This window comes from Ranitomeya variabilis, chromosome 7 (genome assembly GCF_051348905.1).
Source record: "Ranitomeya variabilis isolate aRanVar5 chromosome 7, aRanVar5.hap1, whole genome shotgun sequence".
In the NCBI taxonomy this organism is placed as follows: Eukaryota; Metazoa; Chordata; class Amphibia; order Anura; family Dendrobatidae; genus Ranitomeya; species Ranitomeya variabilis.
In genome coordinates this window covers 137,112,346-137,132,571 of record NC_135238.1, presented here as the reverse complement: position 1 = coordinate 137,132,571, position 20,226 = coordinate 137,112,346, and the positions used below count along the sequence as shown (strand labels likewise).

Here is a 20,226-nt window from a genome sequence, read left to right as displayed (position 1 = left end):
AATAAAAAAAACAATACTAATATCACCATAAGTGCCATTATACACAGGAGATCTGTACTTAGTATGCAGTGTCTGTATACAGGTAATACAGTGATCACCGGTGACATTATAAACAGGAACTCTGTATATTGTATACAGTGTACAGGTAATACAGTGATTACCAGTGACATTATACACAGTAGCTCTGTATACAGTATCCATGTATAGGAAATACAGTGATCAACAGTGACATTATATACACGAGTGCTGTATATATTGTACAGGTTATACAGTGATCAATGACATTATTCACAGGAGCTCTGTATATAGTGTCAGTGTAAAGGTAATACAGTGATCACTGGTGACATTGTACACAGGACTGCTGTATATAGTATACAGTGTATAGCGTCAATGTACAGGTAACACACTGATTCATAAGTAACGTATCTAGGTGAAGTCCTTCATCTTTGCTTTTCATCTTCATCCAACACAGACCGCCATCAATTCTTCCAGCCAGGGCTCGCCTCTGCAGGAAATAACACATTTATCTAGAGCACCGCTTGCAGAATACATTACTTAGTTTTTTCTCAATTTCTGCACCCCCACCATTTAAAACAGTATCCTCAAAAAATAAAATAAATACATGACTGCAGTAATAATATCCCTTAATTAGCCTCTATGGTAATAATATCCCCATCCTGGTCCCCGTGTGTCTCATTTCTGGCTCCAGCCATATGTTCTCCCATCCTGCCCTCATCAGTATCCATTCTACCCCCATGTGATGTCCCGTGATCCTGCCCCATCTGCCCCGTGATCCTGCTCCATCTGTCCCATGATCCTGCACCATCTGTCTCCATTGTATCCATCCTGCACTATGTGTCTCCATCCTGCCCCATGTCTCCATCCTGCCCCATGATCCTGCCCCATGTCTCCATCATGCCCCATGATCCTGCCCCATCTGTCTCCATCCTGCCCCGTGATCCTGCTCAATCTGTCCCATGATCCTGCCCCATCTGTGTCCATTGTATCCATCCTGCACTATGTGCCTCCATCCTGCCCCATGATCCTGCACCATGTGTCTCCATGCTGCCCCATGATCCTGCCCCATCTGTCTCCATCCTGCTCCATGATCCTGCCCCATCTGTCTCCATCCTGCCCCATCTGTCTCCATCTTGCCTCATGATCCTGCTCCATCTGTCTCCATCCTGCCCCATGATCCTGCCACATCTGTCTCCATCCTGCCCCATGATCCTGCCCCATCTTTCTCCATCCTGCCCTATGATCCTGCCCCATCTGTCTCCATCCTGCCCCATGATCCTGCCCCCTGTGTCTCCATCCTTCCCCGTGTCTCCATTCTTGCCCCCTGTGTCTCCATTCTTGCCCCAGTGTCTTCATTCTTGCCCCGTGTCTGAATTCTTCCCCGTGTCTCCATTCCTGCCCCCTGTGTCTGAATTCTTCCCCGTGTCTCCATTCCTGCCCCCTGTGTCTGCATTATTCCTCCTGTGTCTCCAGTCTTCCCCCTATGTCTCCATTCTTCCCCCTGTGTCTCTATTCTTGCCCCTTGTGTCTCCATTCTTGCCCCTTGTGTCTCCATTCTTGTCCCTTGTGTCTCCATTCTTGTCCCCTGTGTCTCTATTCTTCCCCTGTGTCTCCATCCTGCCACTTTCAATAAAAATAAAAAAAACTTTCTTCTTACCTTGCCACGCTCTTGCGGCGAAGTTTCCTCCACGCAGTTCAAGCTCGCACTCACCGGTGAATGACAATGACGTCATACGCCGGCAACTTGCGCGCTGACTTCAGCTGCCAGCCTCCGATTGGCAATAGAGTTTAACTGAACCTGCATCTCGGACGCAGGTTCAGTTACTGCAGCAGCAGAAGCCTGCTGCTGGGGCCGATAACCAGAAGAGACAGGGCCTGATGCGGGCCCCCTCTGGCCATCGGGCCCCATTCGCCAGTCAGGGCAGTAATGCCCTGATGGTGGCCCTGCACATAATGGTAGGCCACAGATCTTAGGCAGCAGAAAGAAGATTGGTGGGGAAGGGTCCCCAGTGGCGATGTCAAAAAGGGTGGCACCAGTGATTGGGAATACAGAGAAATCTGCTCTTGCTTCTTAAAGTGAATCTGTCAGCAGGTTTTTGCTATGTAATCTGATAGCAGCATGATGTAGTGGAAGAGACCCTGATTCCCGCAATGTATCACTTAATTTTCTGGGTGCAGCGGTTGTGATAAAATCACAGTTTTCTCTGCTGCAGATCTAGCAGAGCTCAGAATGTTGAGACCTATGTAATCCTACCCTGAGTGGCAGATTTCTATGTACACTGTATAATGACATAAAGCTGCTAATCAGTAGTAGGAGTGTGGTTGGACTAGGAGGCACAAGACCAGTTGTCCTGTAGTGATATTCTCCTCCTGATAAAACACTGATTTGTTTTGAAACAGCAAAACACAACCCAGTAAGTGACACATTGTTGGAATCAGGGTTTTTGCCCCTACATCATGGTGCTCTGAAATTACATAGCAAAAACCTGGCAACAAATTCCCTATAAAGGGGTTATTTGTTTCAGTAAGTAACTCTGCAATTTTCTGATGTAGACGGCACGAGTTGCTGAGCTCAGTAATTGGCTGCAGCCCAGTGGACATAACGTCAACACTGCATACCTATATATAATAATAAAATGGTCCATTTGTTTAATGATGAGATTCTATATTCTGACTCCCTAACTATATCGTGCATCAAATGCACTGTTTTTGAGGTGGGATAGGGGCTTGGTCCCACCATGATCGTCCCCTACTCCTGTTTGGGTCTTTCAAAGCTGGCAAGGAGTCCACGCCACTACACGTTACAATAACTATAGTCCAGTCAAAATATGAAAAAAAAATACTTAACCCTGAACAAATTCCAAGAAAGCGTTTTATAGGTTTTTTTTGTAGTATTACATGTAGGGAAAAACATACTAAAAGTTTACCAAGATAGGGTTACCACAAAGGGTCCAAATGTGACGTCAAAGAATATGGCCGCCAAAGCTGTAAAATGTTAAATGCGACTCGCCTTTCAGTGTCTATCATATTTCTTTTACAATTAGTACTATTATTATATTTATTATTTAACGATTTACTTATCTTTCTGATGGAAAGTCAAGAAACTTGCCCCTTATGCAACCATGAAGTAGAAGATGACGGAGAAAGAGTGGTGATTGGTGCGAAAGGAGCTGAAGGGATCAATAAAGCCAGTATTGAGAGGGGCGTTAGCACTGTGGTAGCTGCTGGAGGAGTGGTGCACAAGAGATGTCGTATGAACTACATAAACAAGAAGCAAATAGACTTGCATAAGAAAGCTACTTCCGTTCACGTTCATCGTTCACCTGTCAAGAGAGGTACACGGGTGTCTACTGGATCCTATGATAGCACGACGCAGTGTTTGTTCTGTGGACATGAAGTGGTGAAGACAAAATCTAGTAGTGATTTCGATGACTATAGCTTTGTTAAAACGGATGGATTTGTAAGGTCCATCATGTCACATTGCAAACAGCATAATGATTACTGGGCAATCACCATTCAAGGGAGAATCGCGTACTTTGGGAAGGACTTACATGCTGCAGACTGTCTGTTTCATCGTTCATGTGACATTAACTTTCGGACAAATTACGTAATTCCTATGCGTCATGGTTGTGGATCTACTACAAAGAAACCGCGGAAGGTAGGGAGGCTGATGAACATGGACCAAGAGCAAGAGTTCTTGAGAATGTGTGCATTTCTCGAGGACAACGATGAAGAGCAACTGACTGTCACAGATCTTGCAAAGAAAATGACGGAGTATCTTGTTGAAGGAGACAGTGCTGCCTATAGTAATAAATGGCTGAGGTATAAGCTGGAGGAGAGGTATGGCGATTCGCTATTCATAGCAGAGTGTGAAGGGTTGCCTAACATTGTAACGTTCCGTGAAAAGACCAGAATAATCCTGAGGGACTATTTCCGTAGTCAGGAAACGGATGAAGAAGCCCAGAAGAGAGACATCAGAGACTGCGGCCAACTAATCAAGAGCGATATCAAGTCTAAGATCCCATCTTCAACTGATGAATATCCCAAGACTTCTTCGCTTGAATGTCAGTCTGCCTTAGATTATTTCCCCCTGAGTTTGCTTTGCTTGCTTGAAACCCTCTTCATTGGAAAGGACATTCATAGGAAAGTCGCAAGCATTGGACAATCAGTTGTTCAGGCTGTACGTCCCAGGGCTGTAGTAGCTCCATTGCAGCTTTGGTTAGCAGTCCAGCTCCATCATCATCATTTCAGGTCTCGATTTCTTGTAGACAGTCTCTCAGCCATGAGATATTGTTCATCATATTCGGAAGTTCAGCGATTCGAGGAAAACGCTGCTGCTTCTGTTGGCCAGGATGTACTCGGTGGTACCATAGACAGACTGAATACGGCACTGCTGTTCGCTGTGGACAACGTCGATCATAATATTATCAAGTTAGATGGGAAGGGGACTTTCCACGGCATGGGGATGGTAGCTACTGTGACTCCAGGAAGGAAGGTCAGTCACACTATTCTCAGACGGAAGACTGCGGACTTGGAGATGAACAAAGCAGAGTTGATGTAAGGGAATACTGTTTCGCAAAACACACTCGCCGAAACATAAAATTCAAGCCCTTGCGATTTCTCGATGCCATTGACCATCGTGTTGATGTATTATGGGAGATGTCTTTACGCTTCAAACAGCCTGCACCGAGCTGGAATGGAATGATGCACATGCTACATAAAGACTGTGATCATCCGGGGTCGTCTTCGGTAATCTTCCTGCCCATCATTGACATGTATTCCGGAGACAAGTCATGCATGTTCTCTACTCTTGAGTATCTGTGCAACCTTGCTGATAAACACCGATCTGCTGCAGTTGTTACATTCGATCAGCCACTCTACTGGAAAGCATCAGAAATCAAACACGAGGTGCCTGAAGACAGCCCTTTCAAGATGTTGTCCTGATGCTCGGGAGCTTTCACACATTGATGAATGTTATGGGTGCCTTAGGAACGTTGAGGGATGGGAGTGGAATCAAAGAGATCTTGGGAACAATTTACGGTGACAATGCTGTGCAACACATCATGACTGGAAAGGCAGTACAGCGTGCAGTTCGTGGCCATCTCCTCCTTGATCAGTGTCTTACTCAGCAAGTTGCAGACAAAGTACTTTGCGACCATCCCGGTTTTGCAGGCCTGTTGCAAGAACTTGAGCAGTTGTATGCTCGGACACTGACAGGGGAGAGTGACTTGAATTCGGTCATCACTTCTACCTTAGTGAAATTTTCCACCTCTTGTCCACCAAAAGAAATGGATTATCCGCTCACTCTCGCACCAGTAAACTATGGCTGAATTACCAACAGATGGTTGGAATTGAAAGGGAGCTTATCAAGGCCGATCGTACAGGATCCTGGCTGATGCACCTTCATGCTGTAGCCGAACATTTGCCCATTCTTGCAGCTGCTGGGCATGGGAACTATGTGAAGGCCGCCTACCTTTACCTCCAGTCTATGACCACTCTGGAAGATGATATGCCATCAGTCTTCCATAGATTTATGAATGGCTTGCATGTTGTAAGGCGGACTGATCAGTACTAGGCAGGCCTGGGTTGTGACCTAGTCATCGAGCAAGCTCTGATGCGCTCCCTAAAAACTGCAGGAGGACTCACCAGAGGAAGTGGAATGTTCGAACATCAGAGGGCCTTGTGGACTCTGTCTGTGCCAGTGTCCTCTTCCTACAGTGATGCAATGCAGGGTTTCACTCGCCAGAGCTTTGTCACCAGTGAACAACACAAGGAGGCAAGAACGTCAAGGACAAGAAGAGATCATGAAGACCTGGAGAAAATTGCAGATAAACTCAAGACCTTTTCACTTTTCTCTGATGAAGTGTCTCTTCGCAACATTATCACCGGTGTCAGTGCAAATAAGGATGTGAATGTCCATAACCTGTTCACCATTGGCAGAGAAATAGTGGCAACAATGGAGGGTCAATCACTGTTTTCAGTTAAGTACAAGCGGTCAATGAAAGCCAAGACCCTGGCATCCAGTGAGGCTATTGACGTTGCTAAGGGCAAAACAATAGACCCTGCTATAGACCCCCCGGATACTTCACCTGTGCCAGAAACACTTCTGAAAATAATTCACTGCATTTGTACTCGTGGTTGTAGTACACTTCGGTGCACTTGCAAAAGACACGGACTTACCTGTTCACGGGTATGCGGACCATGTCAAGAAGAGCATTGTGACAATGAGTGAGGAAGCAGTGTCTGATGATGAAAATAGTGACTATTGACCTGACACGCTTATTCAGTGATGAAGTAGGTCTTAAAATGTACTGTGTATTAATTCTATAATTTCTAGAAATGTACATACCGTATATGTCATGACGTCATTGATGACGTCATGACCTCGCCTGTCCATGTAGTTAGTATAAAACTTTGTATAAAGTTATATGAAAATACATTATACAAAATGCAAACTCTTCTGTAACCTAAAGCTACAGCTTTGAAATAGGGAAATATTTGTTATTTTTAGTGCGATGGCTGTCATCGTATTATGACGTCATAGTTTGGACCTTTGTGGTGATCAATTTTTGGAAAACTTTTAATATGTTGTTCCCCACATATAATAGTAATAAAAAAAATCATAAAACGCTTTCTTGGAATTTGTTCCGGGTCAAACTGTATTTTGACTGGACTACTACAGCTCTATAGTTTCTGACACAATTATTTGCCATTACAGTCACCAGACCACATCTTTAACCTCTTAGCCTCATTGTATATATGTATGGCCATATTGTATGCACAGAAATAAGTATTGAACATGTCACTAACTTTCTAAGTAAACATTTTTGACATGAAATTCTCACCAGATGTCGATAATTACCCATCTGATTCACACAATTAAATTTCGGTAAGCGTGTTTGATACTTTTTCGCGGTGTAATTTCTCATTATTACACACTAGATGGAGGCCCGATGCTATCGGATCGGGAGAGCCGTAATGTCACAATGGGGGCAGGCTTTGCAGCGTTAAGAATCTCTCCCCCCCATGTGCTCACCCACCTATCCACTCGCCCTTTCCCCATGTGCTGACTTCTCCCGTCTGTGCTCTCTTCTTTGACCTGTCTACCTCATGTGCTATCCTCCTTGTCTGCTGTGTCTCTCCTTCCTCTGCTGTGTTCTCCCCCTCAAGGACAATACTGACATTACAGCAGGACATTGCCGAGGATACATTTTGTGAGGTAAAATATTGTTTAAAAACAGTCAGTGAAATATTTTACCTCACAAAATGAATCCTCTGTGATCCCCTGCTGTAATGTCAGTGTTGTCTTTTGCTTCCTCCCCTGTCCAGGAAATGTGGTATGCTCCGTACACAGACAATTTTTAAAATGAACTTTCGTTTGTGGGAAAAAAACCCTTTAATGTGACCGGCTTCCTCTGCCTGTAGACATGTCGTGCATCTGCCGCCGAGATCAGCCAAATGATTCACTGCGCCCGTGCGGAATTCGCGCAGGTGCGATAAATCAGACTGCCGCCATCTTTGTGCAGACAGATAGTGGCGGTCACATTAAAACTGCGCATGCACTCCTCCTGTACAAAGATGGCGGCGGTAAGTGAATAATTCGTCTGAACCTGGCGGCGGCGTGTTCGCGACTGTGTACCGCTGGTGGTACCGCGCAAGAGGCTGCGTACCAATAGCAGTTTCCATATTGAGACACGCATCACTTGGGTATCCCAATATGGAGGTCGGTGAACTTCCGCCGCCTGGAATTCTGGGATCCGGACACATCTGGACGGAACAGGATGTGAAGACATTACAAGATAAGTTTATATTAAAATAACTTAATTTATGGCCATCTATGATGTGATTTCCTTCCCTGTGTGGATTGTATGGGTTGTTACCGGCATCTGGTGAGCATTTCATGTCAATTGCACCTTTAGAAATATATTTACTTCGAAAACTGGTGACATGTTCAAAACTTATTTCACCTGCTGCATGAGTTTCTAGACTGTGGTTTAGGACATGACTTTTGGTAAGTTCTAACATTTCAGTAAAGCTGCTTAACTCATTTATATTCCTGCAAAACTATTTTAAACGTATACTTATCTGATCCGTGCTTAATCTCAGGTTAATAGCCATTGAAGTATATGTTTTATTGTTACCATTACCAATACCATTACAGTTAGATGGGATGTACGGAACTCTAAAATGGGAACTCGGATTGTCTAATTATTCAAGCCAATATTTCTACAAACTTGTGTCCAATAATAATAATAATAATTCACTGAGCTGTGAGAGCTGAATAGCTGAATGGTTTCTATTTTAATTCTGTTCCCACCTAATGGATGCTTCGTAGATTGCATCTGTGTTGTAGAGAGCGTAGCTGATGAAAAGAGGTCCAGGTTAGGACAAACTATATACAAACTTGTAACGCAAGAAAATGGAGTACAACAGTCCAAAGTAACATTATAATGCGATTTATTAATAAATAGTCAATAGAACAAAAACAAACATTAAAGTATATCTGCTGTGGGCAGGAATATACTAATCAGGAAGGCAATACACAGAGGATATGACGGTACATTAGGTGGGATCAATCCCTGTTGAAAAAGCTCACAGCGAACGCGCGTCCAGGGCTCTCAGGTGGTTTGTGGCTGGGTTCCCTCTGCTCTATGGGTAAGTGCACATGACCAATACTATTAACTATACTTGTATGTTCACTGGGGCAGGGATTATGTACGTATTATGGCGTTCTATGGTATCATTTCCCTGTGACATACTAAATTGGTTCCACACCATGTGCACCAGTTAGGGATGTTGCCCACCCTCACCACATCCCACCTAATGTACCGTCATATCCTCTGTGTATTGCCTTCCTGATTAGTATATTCCTGCCCACAGCAGATATACTTTAATGTTTGTTTTTGTTCTATTGACTATTTATTAATAAATCGCATTATAATGTTACTTTGGACTGTTGTACTCCATTTTCTTGCGTTACAATATCTCTGGAGTTGTCCAGCTAAGTGGAAGCCCTTGGGGCATCCGGGGAGAGTTTTATACTCTCAAGGTGTATATGTATGGGGGCTTTTTGATTACGTTAATATATATACAAACTTGGTACAAAAATATGGGAAATATTTTTTTAAACAAATTACATTTTTGAGTAGACAGAAAAACGTTAAAAAATGTGTATGTACCACCATATCTATTTGTTGTATCATTTTAAGGGGTTATCTGGTTTTAAAATCTAGTGCCACCTATTTGAGTCAATATTGACCCATTCAAGCACAAACTACATTGGCTGACTTATGTGTCAGGGTTTTTGCACTTCATCAGTACAAAAGCCTTGAGTACCAAGTTGGCTCTCTCCAGAAGGACAAATGTTACCCCTTGTTGCCATCCAGTTCTATTGTTTTGTACTGATAAGGGGTAAAAACAAACAAACCCTGAAACACATGTCTGCAATGGAGTTTCTGGTTTGGCTTCCTATCCTAAGAGGTTCGGCAAAGTCATATTAACTTTTAGGCTATGTGCACACGTTCTGCATTTTTTGCGTTTTTTGGGCTTTTTTTGTCGGTTTTCCATGGCAAAAACGCTTAAAAACGCATACATTAAGCATCCCATCATTTTTAATGCATTCCGCAATTTTTGTGCCCATGTTCCGATTTTTCCGCGAAAAAAACGCAGCATGTTTATTAATTTTGCAGATTTTTCACGGATTTCCCGCTACTTAATGCATTGGGATGCCCCGGAAAAAAAAAGTAAAAAATCCGCACAAAAACGCGCAAAAACACGAGTAAAATGCGAGAAAAACACATGCGAATTTCATGCGGAAAAAGTCTGTTTTTTGTCAGGACATTTCTCCAAAGATTCCTGACGTGTGCACTAGAGTTATTTTCCCCTTCCTCTCTAAAAAGACTATTTGCATATTTCACTTTTCAAACAAACATTACATGGACTTTAAGTCTCCCTACACAATTTTTGTGCTCTCCTGTACTGGTGCTGATGAGATAGTGAAAAGTTCCTCCTGTAACATATAAAGAGAAAAATCATGTGCATTATAAGTGCTTGTATGGCAATCATTAGTCTGCCTAAATAGTGGCAATATTCTTCAGCTGCGAAATATTACGCTAACACTCTAAGCAGATTCATGCGGCTATTTCAATATTTGTCTTCCATTTCATTTCTCTAGCGCAAGCGCTCTTCACCACTGTGTATGCGCCGCCATGGCAACCAAGAGCGGAGCTCATACTTCCGCTCTGGGACGCCGGCGCATGCGCAGTAACTATATGCCGGGCCCGGCAGATAAACAAACGCCATTACTGCTGCTCCATGCGGCCTATCTGGCCGCTCACACAGCTGCATATTGGTAAGTCATCTTATGACTGTTATTTAAGCTGAAGGCAGGGCATGCAGACATCACCCCTGACGAAGCCACCGCTGTGTGGCGACAGGCGTTGGGTGTCTGCTGCCCGCACCTCCTTTAGGGTACACATGCCTGTGCAAGTAATCTGTGGTATTTCTGTGCTATTGCATTTGTCTTTGCGCTCCAGGTCATGGTTCTCCCTCTTCTGGTGGGTATTTCATCCATGTTTATCTACAGCATGCTGTCCAAGTCTGGTCATTGAATCATGTGTAAAATTGTGTGCATTTTTTCCCTTTTCCAGATTGCATATCACTATCAGGTATGCATTGCATCTTAACGTCTAAGTGACAGTTAGCATTTAGGGAGCTGGTCATTTTCGTTTATTATTCTTAGCCATCACATGAGCCTGTGGGACAGACTATGTATTATTTTGGGCATGTGTAAATAAATACCCCTTTGAGAGTGATGCGGTGCTGCGGCCGTATTATGGGCCTTTTGTTTGTACAGGGATATGCCACATCCCTTTGTTTTTAATGTTTTTAAAAATGTTCTGTCTTTTGCATATGTGTGGAATAAAGCTGTTATCCTGTTATTTGCATGGTGGTGACTCCCGTTTTTGTTAGGCCCATCTTTTTTTTCTCTTTATATGTTACATAGTGTTTTCTGGGCCTAGGTTTGAGTCCCACCGACCGTGGTGCCCCCGTTTGCTCTTTTTGGTGAAAAGTTCCTCCTGCTGCAGAGTCACTCATTTCTTACAACTGGCCACTATAAGGGTATGTGTCCACGTTCAGGATTGCATCAGGATTTGGTCAGGATTTTTCATCAGTATTTGTAAGCCAAAACCAGGAGTGGGTGATAAATGCAGAAGTGGAGCATATGTTTCTATTATACTTTTCCTCTAATTGTTCCACTCCTGGTTTTGGCTTACAAATACTGATGAAAAATCCTGACCAAATCCTGATGCAATCCTGAACGTGGACACATACCCTTATAGTCTCCACATGGGGATGGACACCCTGGGGTCAGATTATGTTGTGGATCCTTATAACAGCAATGCATTGTCAGATGTTATAAACCCCTTAAAAAAAAAAAGAAAACAACGGTCGGGAAAGAGGTGTGCTTGCATTTGTGATGGGTTTTTTTTTTCACAATTTAGTAAGCGAAAAAGGAAGTGGCTGTCATAATCAATTAGGGTACGTGTACACAGGGAATTGTGGAGCGTCTGCAGCAAAAATTCTAAGGGTATGTGTCCACGTTCAGGAAACGCTGCGTGTTTGACGCTGCGTAGAGCCGCAGCGTCAAACACGCAGTGTCCAGATGTTATAGCATAGTGGAGGGGATTTCATGAAATCCCGTCTCCACTATGCATTAAAAGACGCATGCGGCAGACCTGTGGAAACGGACATGCGGCACTTTTCAGAACGCAGCATGTCCTTACAATGAGCAAAACACGCAAGGACAACGCAGGTGACCTGCCAGTGAACTCAGGTGCAGATTTGGTCAGGATTTTACCTGCATAAAATCCTGACCAAATCCTGATGCAATCCTCAACATGGACACATACCCTTAGGGCAATGTTCCCCAACTCCGGTCCTCAAGAGCCACCAACAGGTCATGTTTTCAGGATTTCCTTAGTATTGCCCAGGTGATGTGCAGGTGAAGCAATTATCACCTGGGAAATGCTAAGGAAATCCTGAAAACATGACCTGTTGGTGGCTCTTGAGGACCGGACTTGGGGAACACTGCCTTAGGGTATGTTTCCACCTTCAGGATGGCTGGCGGTTTGGACGGAGCGGCAAACCCGCTCCGCCCTAAGCTCCACCCCCTTCTGTGACGCGATGATGCCGGATGTGTTCATTGCACACATCCGGCATCATCGCACCCCACACATAGGGCCCTGTGGACATGCTGCGATCTTAAAAGACGTGCAGCATGTCCGGAATCGCAGGGCCGCCGGGTGCATGTCACCACGCATAGTGGAGACGGGATCTCATAAAATCCCCTCCACTATGCTGTAACATCTGGACGCTGCGTGTTTGACTCTGCGGCTCTGCGCAGCGTCAAACACGCAGCGTTTCCTGAACGTGGAAACATACCCTTAGGCAAATTCAAAATAGCGAAATCTGAACCAAATTGTGCAGATATCACTGCGATTTCACCTGCACAAATGCTGCGAGTATAATGATTTTGCATTGGCAAGGGTGAAATCCATGGTGCAAATGTGCAGCAGAAATAGTGCAGATGCCAATTCCGTAGTGCTAACTAATCTTACACTATGGGTTTACTCTGTAGCACGCCTATGATATTTCAAACATTCTCATCCATTACACTGTTAATGTAATACAGAATAGGTTATTTTTTTGAAATTCCGGAAGGAAAACCTTCTGAAATACTTCCTCTGTGCACATATCCTAATGGCTCTTTTTTTGGAAAGGTTGAACATTGTGTGGAATCAATGCAGCTATTGTAAATTTACATACATATCACTTTCTTTCTTGCAGTGGCTTGTTGTCTTCAAATTACGTGGAGATTGAGTTCAATGACGGAAAAGCAAAACTAAATAAGGTAATGCAATACTATTGTATCAGATTTAGAAAACAACGGCTCCAATTATTCTTTTCTATTAGTACATGTGTATACTGATTACAGTATGCAAAATTTGGGTTCATGAAAATTGTTTCACATCCAATAACTGATTCTTATTTTTTATTAGGCCCTGATTTAAAAAAACACTTATATTTTTAACCATGAATCTTGTACAAAATGCTTGTGAAATTATGTACAAACGAGATGAACATGAACATTCTTTAGTGTAGCCAAAAACGTACACAATATCATATGTGAAAGGTTATTGAACATTCATTCTGCAGCTTTTTTGGAAATAAATTTTTGTGCCTTTTCCATTTCTCTTCAAAGCTTCTCTTGATACTTTTTCTCTTATAGAAGGCCTGAGGGTCTTCTCTGTGAAGCATCCATCAGTAGTCCCCATCATTTTAATGTTCCATCTATCTTGATATTGTCATTCCAACTCCTTGAAATCCCGATGAAATATTCCTCCTTTCTCTTTGCTAACAGCATCAAGGTTTTCAGGAAAGTTCAGGGAAAGTAAAAAATGTAACTTCAAATTCATCAGACAACCCAAGGTTTCGAAAAGTTTCCACAGGTTCTCCTCAATGGACTTAAATTTTGGATCTTTGTTGTTACCTAGAAATTTCTTCACGACTTCTTTAAAAGATTCCCAATCCCTTTTCTGAACAGCTTTCATTTTTGTTTTGAACACGTCGTCATTCATAAGTTTCTGAATATCTGGTCTTACAAAACTGCCTTCATTCAGTTAGACTTTGGACAGTGCCTGAAACTTGGTACACATGTATTTAAAAGTCTCTCCTTTCGTTAAAGCTTTCACAAATGGCTTCATCAGTCCCAGCTTAGTGTGAAGTGCCAGGAGATCTTTGTGCAACTATAGTGGCATATAAACATTTTGGCACCCCTGGTCAAAACTTCTGTTATTGTGAACAGTTAAGCAAGTTGAAAATTAAATGATCTCTAAAAGGCCTAAAGTTAAAGATGACACATTATATATATATATATATATATATATATATATATATATATATATATATATATATATATACATACTGTATGGATATATATATATTTTTTTTATCTATCACATTTTAAAAATTACAAAAAGGAAGATCAGCCAAAGCATAAGTTTGGTCACCCTGCATGGTTAGTACCTAATAGCACCCTCTTTTGAAAGTATCACAGCTTGTAAACGCATTTTGTAGCCAGTCTTGAGTTTTTAAATTATTGTTTGAGGGATTTTCATCCATTCTTCCTTGGATTCTGTGAGATTCCTGGGTTGTATTGCATGATCTGCTATTTTGAGGTCTAGCCACAGATTTTCAATGACGTTCAGATCAGGGGACTGTGAGTATCATTGTAAAACCTTCAGCTTGTACCTTTTGAGGTAGACTATTGCGGATTTTTACGTGTGTTTAGAATCATTATCCATATGTAGAGGCCATCCGCTTTTCAACTTCAGCTTTTTACAGATGGTGTTATGTTTGAATCAAGAATTTGTTGAAATTTCATTAAATCCATTCTTCCTTCTACCCGTAAATTGTTCCACACATACCTTTGATCATTGTGGCCAAAGAATTGTATTACAACCTCATCGGTCTACAGGACTTGTTTCCAAAATGCACCAGGCTTATTTAGATGTTCTTTTTCATGCTTCTGATGCTGAATTTTATGGTGAGGACGCAGGAGCGGTGTTCCTGATGAAGGCCATATTTGTGCAGGTGTCTCTGAACAGTAGAACAGTAGAAAATGTACCACAGTTAGTGTCTGCTAAATCTTTCTGAAGGTCTTTTGCTGTCAGGAAGGCTGGCTTTTTTATAAAGCTGGGTAATTTGCATTACCTGGCCTTTCCAATCGATGATAGTGAACAAGCCATAATTCTAACAGGTTAATTAAGGTCTGAAATCTTTGTCAAAGATATTTGAGCAGACAAATCTCCAAGGGTGCCCAAATTTTTGCATTGGCCCATTTTCCTTTATGTAATTTTTAAAATGTAAAAGATGTATGTGTCTGTGTGTGTCTTATATTTATTGTGGTAGAACGGCTCAATCAGCTGCACACTGAGGTATATTCGGGTACACTGTGGCTTTAAGAACTTCCTTTGGTTTATTGTAGGCAGCATACTCCAAGGTGTGGTAAAGAAAATACAGCCCTCTGGGCAAAACAGGAAAACAAAAGGGTGGGTGAAAAAGCACAGTACTTCTGTGAGCGGGGTTCCAGCTCCGGAGGTGAGCCCGCATTAAAGCCGGGACATGCCAGCTGTTTTGAACAGCTGACATGTGCATGCAATAGGACTGGGTGGAATCGTGATCACCCCGCGCCTATTAACTAGTTAAATGCCACTGTCATACTCTGACAGCAGCATTTAACCTGCGCTTGCGGCCATCGGGCTGGAAATATGCTCACCACTGACCCCCATCATGTGATCGGGGGTCATCGGTTCGTCGGTATAACAACCAAAGGTCTCCTTGAGACCGCTATGGTTGTTGATGCCGGATTGCAATGAGCGCCACCCAATGGTTGGTGCTCATAACAATGCAGTAAATCTGCTACATTGAGGCGATATTGAGCATCACTTCTATGTAGCAGAGCCGATCGAGCGATGGTAGCTTCTAGCCTCCCATGGAGGCTATTGAAACATGCCGAAAGGGAAAAAAAAAAAAGTTTTTAAAAATATTAAAAAATAAAAAAACATAAAAGTTCAGATCACCCCCCCCTGCCCTATTCAAAATAAAGCAATAAAAAAAAATCAAATATACACATATTTGGTATCGCCGCTTCAGAATTGTCCAATCTATCAATAAAAAAAGGATTAACCTGATCGCTAAACGGCGTAGCGAGAAAAAAAATTGAAACACCAGAATTAAGTTTTTTTTGGTCGCCGTGACATTGCATTAAAGTATAATAATTGGGCGATCAAAAGATCTTATCTGCACCAAAATGGAATAATTAAAAACGTCAGTTCGGCACGCAAAAAATAAGCCCTCACCTGACCCCAGATCACGAAAAATGGAGACAATACGGGTCTCGGAAAATTGCAGTTTTTTTTTTTTAGCAAACTTTGTAATTTTTTTTTCACCACTTAGATAAAAAGGAACCTAGACATGTTTCGTGTCTATGAACTCGTAATCACCTGGAGAATCATAATGGCAGGTCCGTTTTAGCATTTAGTGAACCTAGCAAAAATGTCAAACAAAAAACAAGTGTGGGATTGCACTTTTTTTTCCAATTTCACCGCACTTGGAATTTTTTTCCCGTTTTCCATTACACGACTTGGTAAAACCAATGGTGTCGTTCAAAAGTATAACTTGTCCTTCAAAAAATAAGCCTTCACATGGCCATGATGGAAAAATAGAAAAGTTATTGGTCTAGAAATAAGGGGAGCGAAAAACTAAAATGCAAAACTGAAAAACGCTCCGGGCATGAAGGGGTTAAAGATAATTTAATTTTCCGCTTGCTTAACTGTTCACAATAACAGTAATTTTACCAGGGGTGCCCAAACTTTTACATGCCACTGTATATTTTTAAGAGCGGGTTGCAAAGATATTCACGTTGGCCAACTTTTTTAGCTCCTGTGATGAGTCCTATCCCAGCTGTCCCATTCACACAAAAAACATTGGTACTTCATGTATTCTGTTTGCTGCCCAATAATAATAATAATTTTATTTCTATTGCGCCAACATATTCCGCAGCACTTTACATTTTAGAGGGGACTTGTACAGACAATAGATATTACAGCATAACAATAAACACATAGATCAACAGATGCCAAAAGGAATGAGGGCCCTGCTCGCAAGCTTACAATCTATGAGTAAATAGGGGAGACAGGAAAGGTGGATGGTAACATTTGCTTTCGTTGTTTGGACCAGCCATAATGTAGGAAATCGGGTGTTCATGTAATAGTGCATGAACCGGTTATCAGCCAGAATATGTAAAAGTAAGGACAAAGAGGGCTGTTAAATGCATAAAGTGTATGAGAACATGATATGAGGAACCTGGTTATGGTAAAAATTTTGAATGGGCAACACAGGGAAAGTTAGATTAATGTGTGAGGTGGTAGGCCGGTCTGAACAAATGCGTTTTTAGTGCACAGTTAAAATTGTGGGTATTGGGGATTAATCGAATTAACTTGGGTAGTGCATTCCAAAAAATTGGCGCAGCACTTGAAAAGTCTTGGAGACGGGAGTGGGAGATACTGATTATTGAGGATGTTAACCTCAGGTCATTAGCAGAACAGAGGGCGCGAGTAGGGTGGTAGACTGAGACAAGGGAGGAGATGTAGGGTGGTGCTGAGCTGCGGAGTGCTTTGTGGGTGAGGGTAATAAGTTTATACTGAATTCTGGAGTGGATGGGTAGCCAGTGTAATGACTGACACAAGGTAGAGGCATCGGTGTAACGGTTGGTGAGGAATATGATCCTGGCTGCAGCGTTCAAGACAGATTGGAGAGGGGAGAGTTTGGTAAGAGGGACACTGATTAGTGAAGGATTACAATAGTCCAGACGAGAATGGATAAGAGAAACAGTAAGATTTTTTGCAGAGCTGAATGTAAGAAAGGGTCGAATTCTAGAAATGTTTTGAGGTGCAATTGATAAGAGCGAGCCAGTGATCGGATGTGGGGGGTGAATGAAAGCTCTGAATCAAGTATGACCACAAGACAGAGGACGTGTTGCTGGGGAGTAATGGTAGAAGCACACACAGAAATGGCAATGTCGGGCATTGATAGGTTAGTAGAGGGAGGAAACACAAGGAGTTCAGTTTTTGACAGGTTCAGTTTCACACCGAGGGAGAGGACATGATGTTGGAGACAGCGTTAAGACTATCACTGGTGTTTTCTAAAAAGGCAGTTGTAATGTCAGGAGAGGAAGTGTATAATTGGGTGTCATCAGCATAGAGATGGTACTGGAAACCAAATCTACTGATTTTTTTGTCCAATAGGGACAGAATACAAAGAGAAGAGGAGGGGGCCTAGGACAGACGTGGGACTAACTTCCCAGGAATTGAGTGCCCGGATGAATAATCACCGCTATAATGCAAAGAATGGGCAGATTAAACATAGTCTGTCCCATCATCTCCTGCTGAAGCACAATAAATGCTTCTGCATCACGGGCACACCGTTGGAGCTAATAAGGCTAATAACAGGAACAAATTATTAAACCGTAAGGAGTCATATTGGATACAGTTAGGTCCATATATATTTGGACAGAGACAACATTTTTCTAATTTTGGTTATAGACATTGCCACAATGAATTTTAAACAAAACAATTCAGATGCAGTTGTAGTTCAGACTTTCAGCTTTCATTTCAGGGTATCCACATTAAAATTGGATGAAGGGTTTGGGAGTTTCAGCTCCTTAACATGTGCCACCCTGTTTTTAAAAGGACCAAAAGTAATTGGACAGATTCAATAATTTTAAATAAAATGTTCATTTCTAGTACTTGGTTGAAAATCCTTTGTTGGCAATGACTGCCTGAAGTCTTGAACTCATGGACATCACCAGACGCTGTGTTTCCACCTTTTTGATGCTCTGCCAGGCCTTCACTGCGGTGGTTTTCAGTTGCTGTTTGTTTGTTGGCCTTTCTGTCTGAAGTTTAGTCTTTAACAAGTGAAATGCATGCTCAATTGGGTTGAGATCAGGTAACTGACTTGGCTATTCAATAATATTCCACTTCTTTGCTTTAATAAACTCCTGGGTTTGCTTTGGCTTTATGTTTTGGGTCATAGTCCATCTGTACTATGAAACGACGACCAATCAGTTTGGCTGCATTTGGCTGGATCTGAGCACACAGTATGGCTCTGAATACCTCAGAATTCATTCGGCTGCTTCTGTCCTGTGTCACATCATCAATAAACACTAGTGACCCAGTGCCACTTGCAGCCATGCATGCTCAAGCCATCACACTGCCTCCGCCGTGTTTTACTGATGATGTGGTATGCTTTGGATCATGAGCTGTACCACGCCTTCGCCATACTTTTCTCTTTCCATCATTCCGGTAGAGGTTGCTCTTGGTTTCATTTGTCCAAAGAATGTTCTTCCAGAACTGTGCTGGCTATTTTAGATGTTTTTTAGCAAAGTCCAGTCTAGCCCTTTTATTCTTGATGCTTATGAGTGGCTTGCACCGTGCAGTGAACCCTCTGTATTTACTTTCATGCAGTCTTCTCTTTATGGTAGATTTGGATATTGATACGCCGACCTCCTGGAGAGTGTTGTTCACTTGGTTGGCTGTTGTGAAGAAGTTTCTCTTCACCATGGAGATTATTCTGCGATCATCCACCACTGTTGTCTTCCGTGGGCGCTCAGGTCTTTTTGCATTGATGAGTTCACCAGTGCTTTCTTTCTTTCTCAGGATGTACCAAACTGTAGATTTTGCCACTTCTAATATTGTAGCAATTTCTCGGATGGGTTTTTTCTGTTTTCGTAGCTTAAGGATGGCTTGTTTCACCTGCATGGAGAGCTCCTTTGACCGCATGTTTACTTCACAGCAAAACCTTCCAAATGCAAGCACCACACCTCAAATAAACTCCAGGCCTTTTATCTGCTTAATTGAGAATGACATAACGAAGGGATTGCCCACACCTGTCCATGAAATAGCTTTGGAGTCAATTGTCCAATTACTTTTGGTCCCTCTAAAAACAGGGTGGCACAGGTTAAGGTGCTGAAACTCCTAAACCCTTCATCCAATTTTAATGTGGATACCCTCAAATGAAAGCTGAAAGTCTGAACTTCAACTGCATCTGAATTGTTTTGTTTAAAATTCATTGTGGTAATGTCTATAACCAAAATTAGAAAAATGTTGTCTCTGTCCAAATATATATGGACCTAACTGTATATAGGTTACAAAGCCTTTATCCAAATGGACTTAATGATGTAGTAGAGAATGTGTAAGGGTTTGTCATAAATAGCTCAGTCATTTGCGCATGTTTGCAGAGCAAAGTACTGCAGTGCACAGGCGCCAGTAAAGGTCAGAGAGGCCCAGCGCCTGCGCACTGCAGTACTTTGCTCTGCCCTCAACAGGGCAGAGAATTACGCCTGTGCAGGAGCGTGATACCGGGGAGCCATGAAGCAAGCAGGAAGGCGGCATCGCAAGAACATGGGAGGCGCTGGACCAGTATCTGCTACACCCAATGGACCGAACCGCCCTGTTGGTGAGTATAATAAAACTTATTTTTCTGCTCTTGCAGGTTGGATCAGGGGCTTATCTAAGGCAAAATGCTGTAGAGAAGCTCTGAAAGGCGGTTGCCGTAACTTTAAGAAGATCCATGTAGTGTATGGAG

General features: G+C 42.5%; 1 protein-coding gene across 6 annotated transcripts in view; it reads left to right on the top strand.

Annotated features, from left to right (window-relative positions):
* ADAM23 (ADAM metallopeptidase domain 23) overlaps positions 1-20,226 on the top strand; it is a 410,305-nt gene that overhangs the window by 123,003 nt on the left and 267,076 nt on the right. For all 6 annotated transcript variants that reach the window (XR_013218285.1, XM_077275748.1, XM_077275751.1 and 3 more), the window contains exon 4: positions 12,868-12,931. Coding sequence is in view for 5 of the 6 variants with exons in the window: in XM_077275748.1 (XP_077131863.1) it covers positions 12,868-12,931 (64 nt within the window). In the remaining variant the exon portion in view is untranslated. The remainder of the gene's footprint in view (positions 1-12,867; positions 12,932-20,226) is intronic.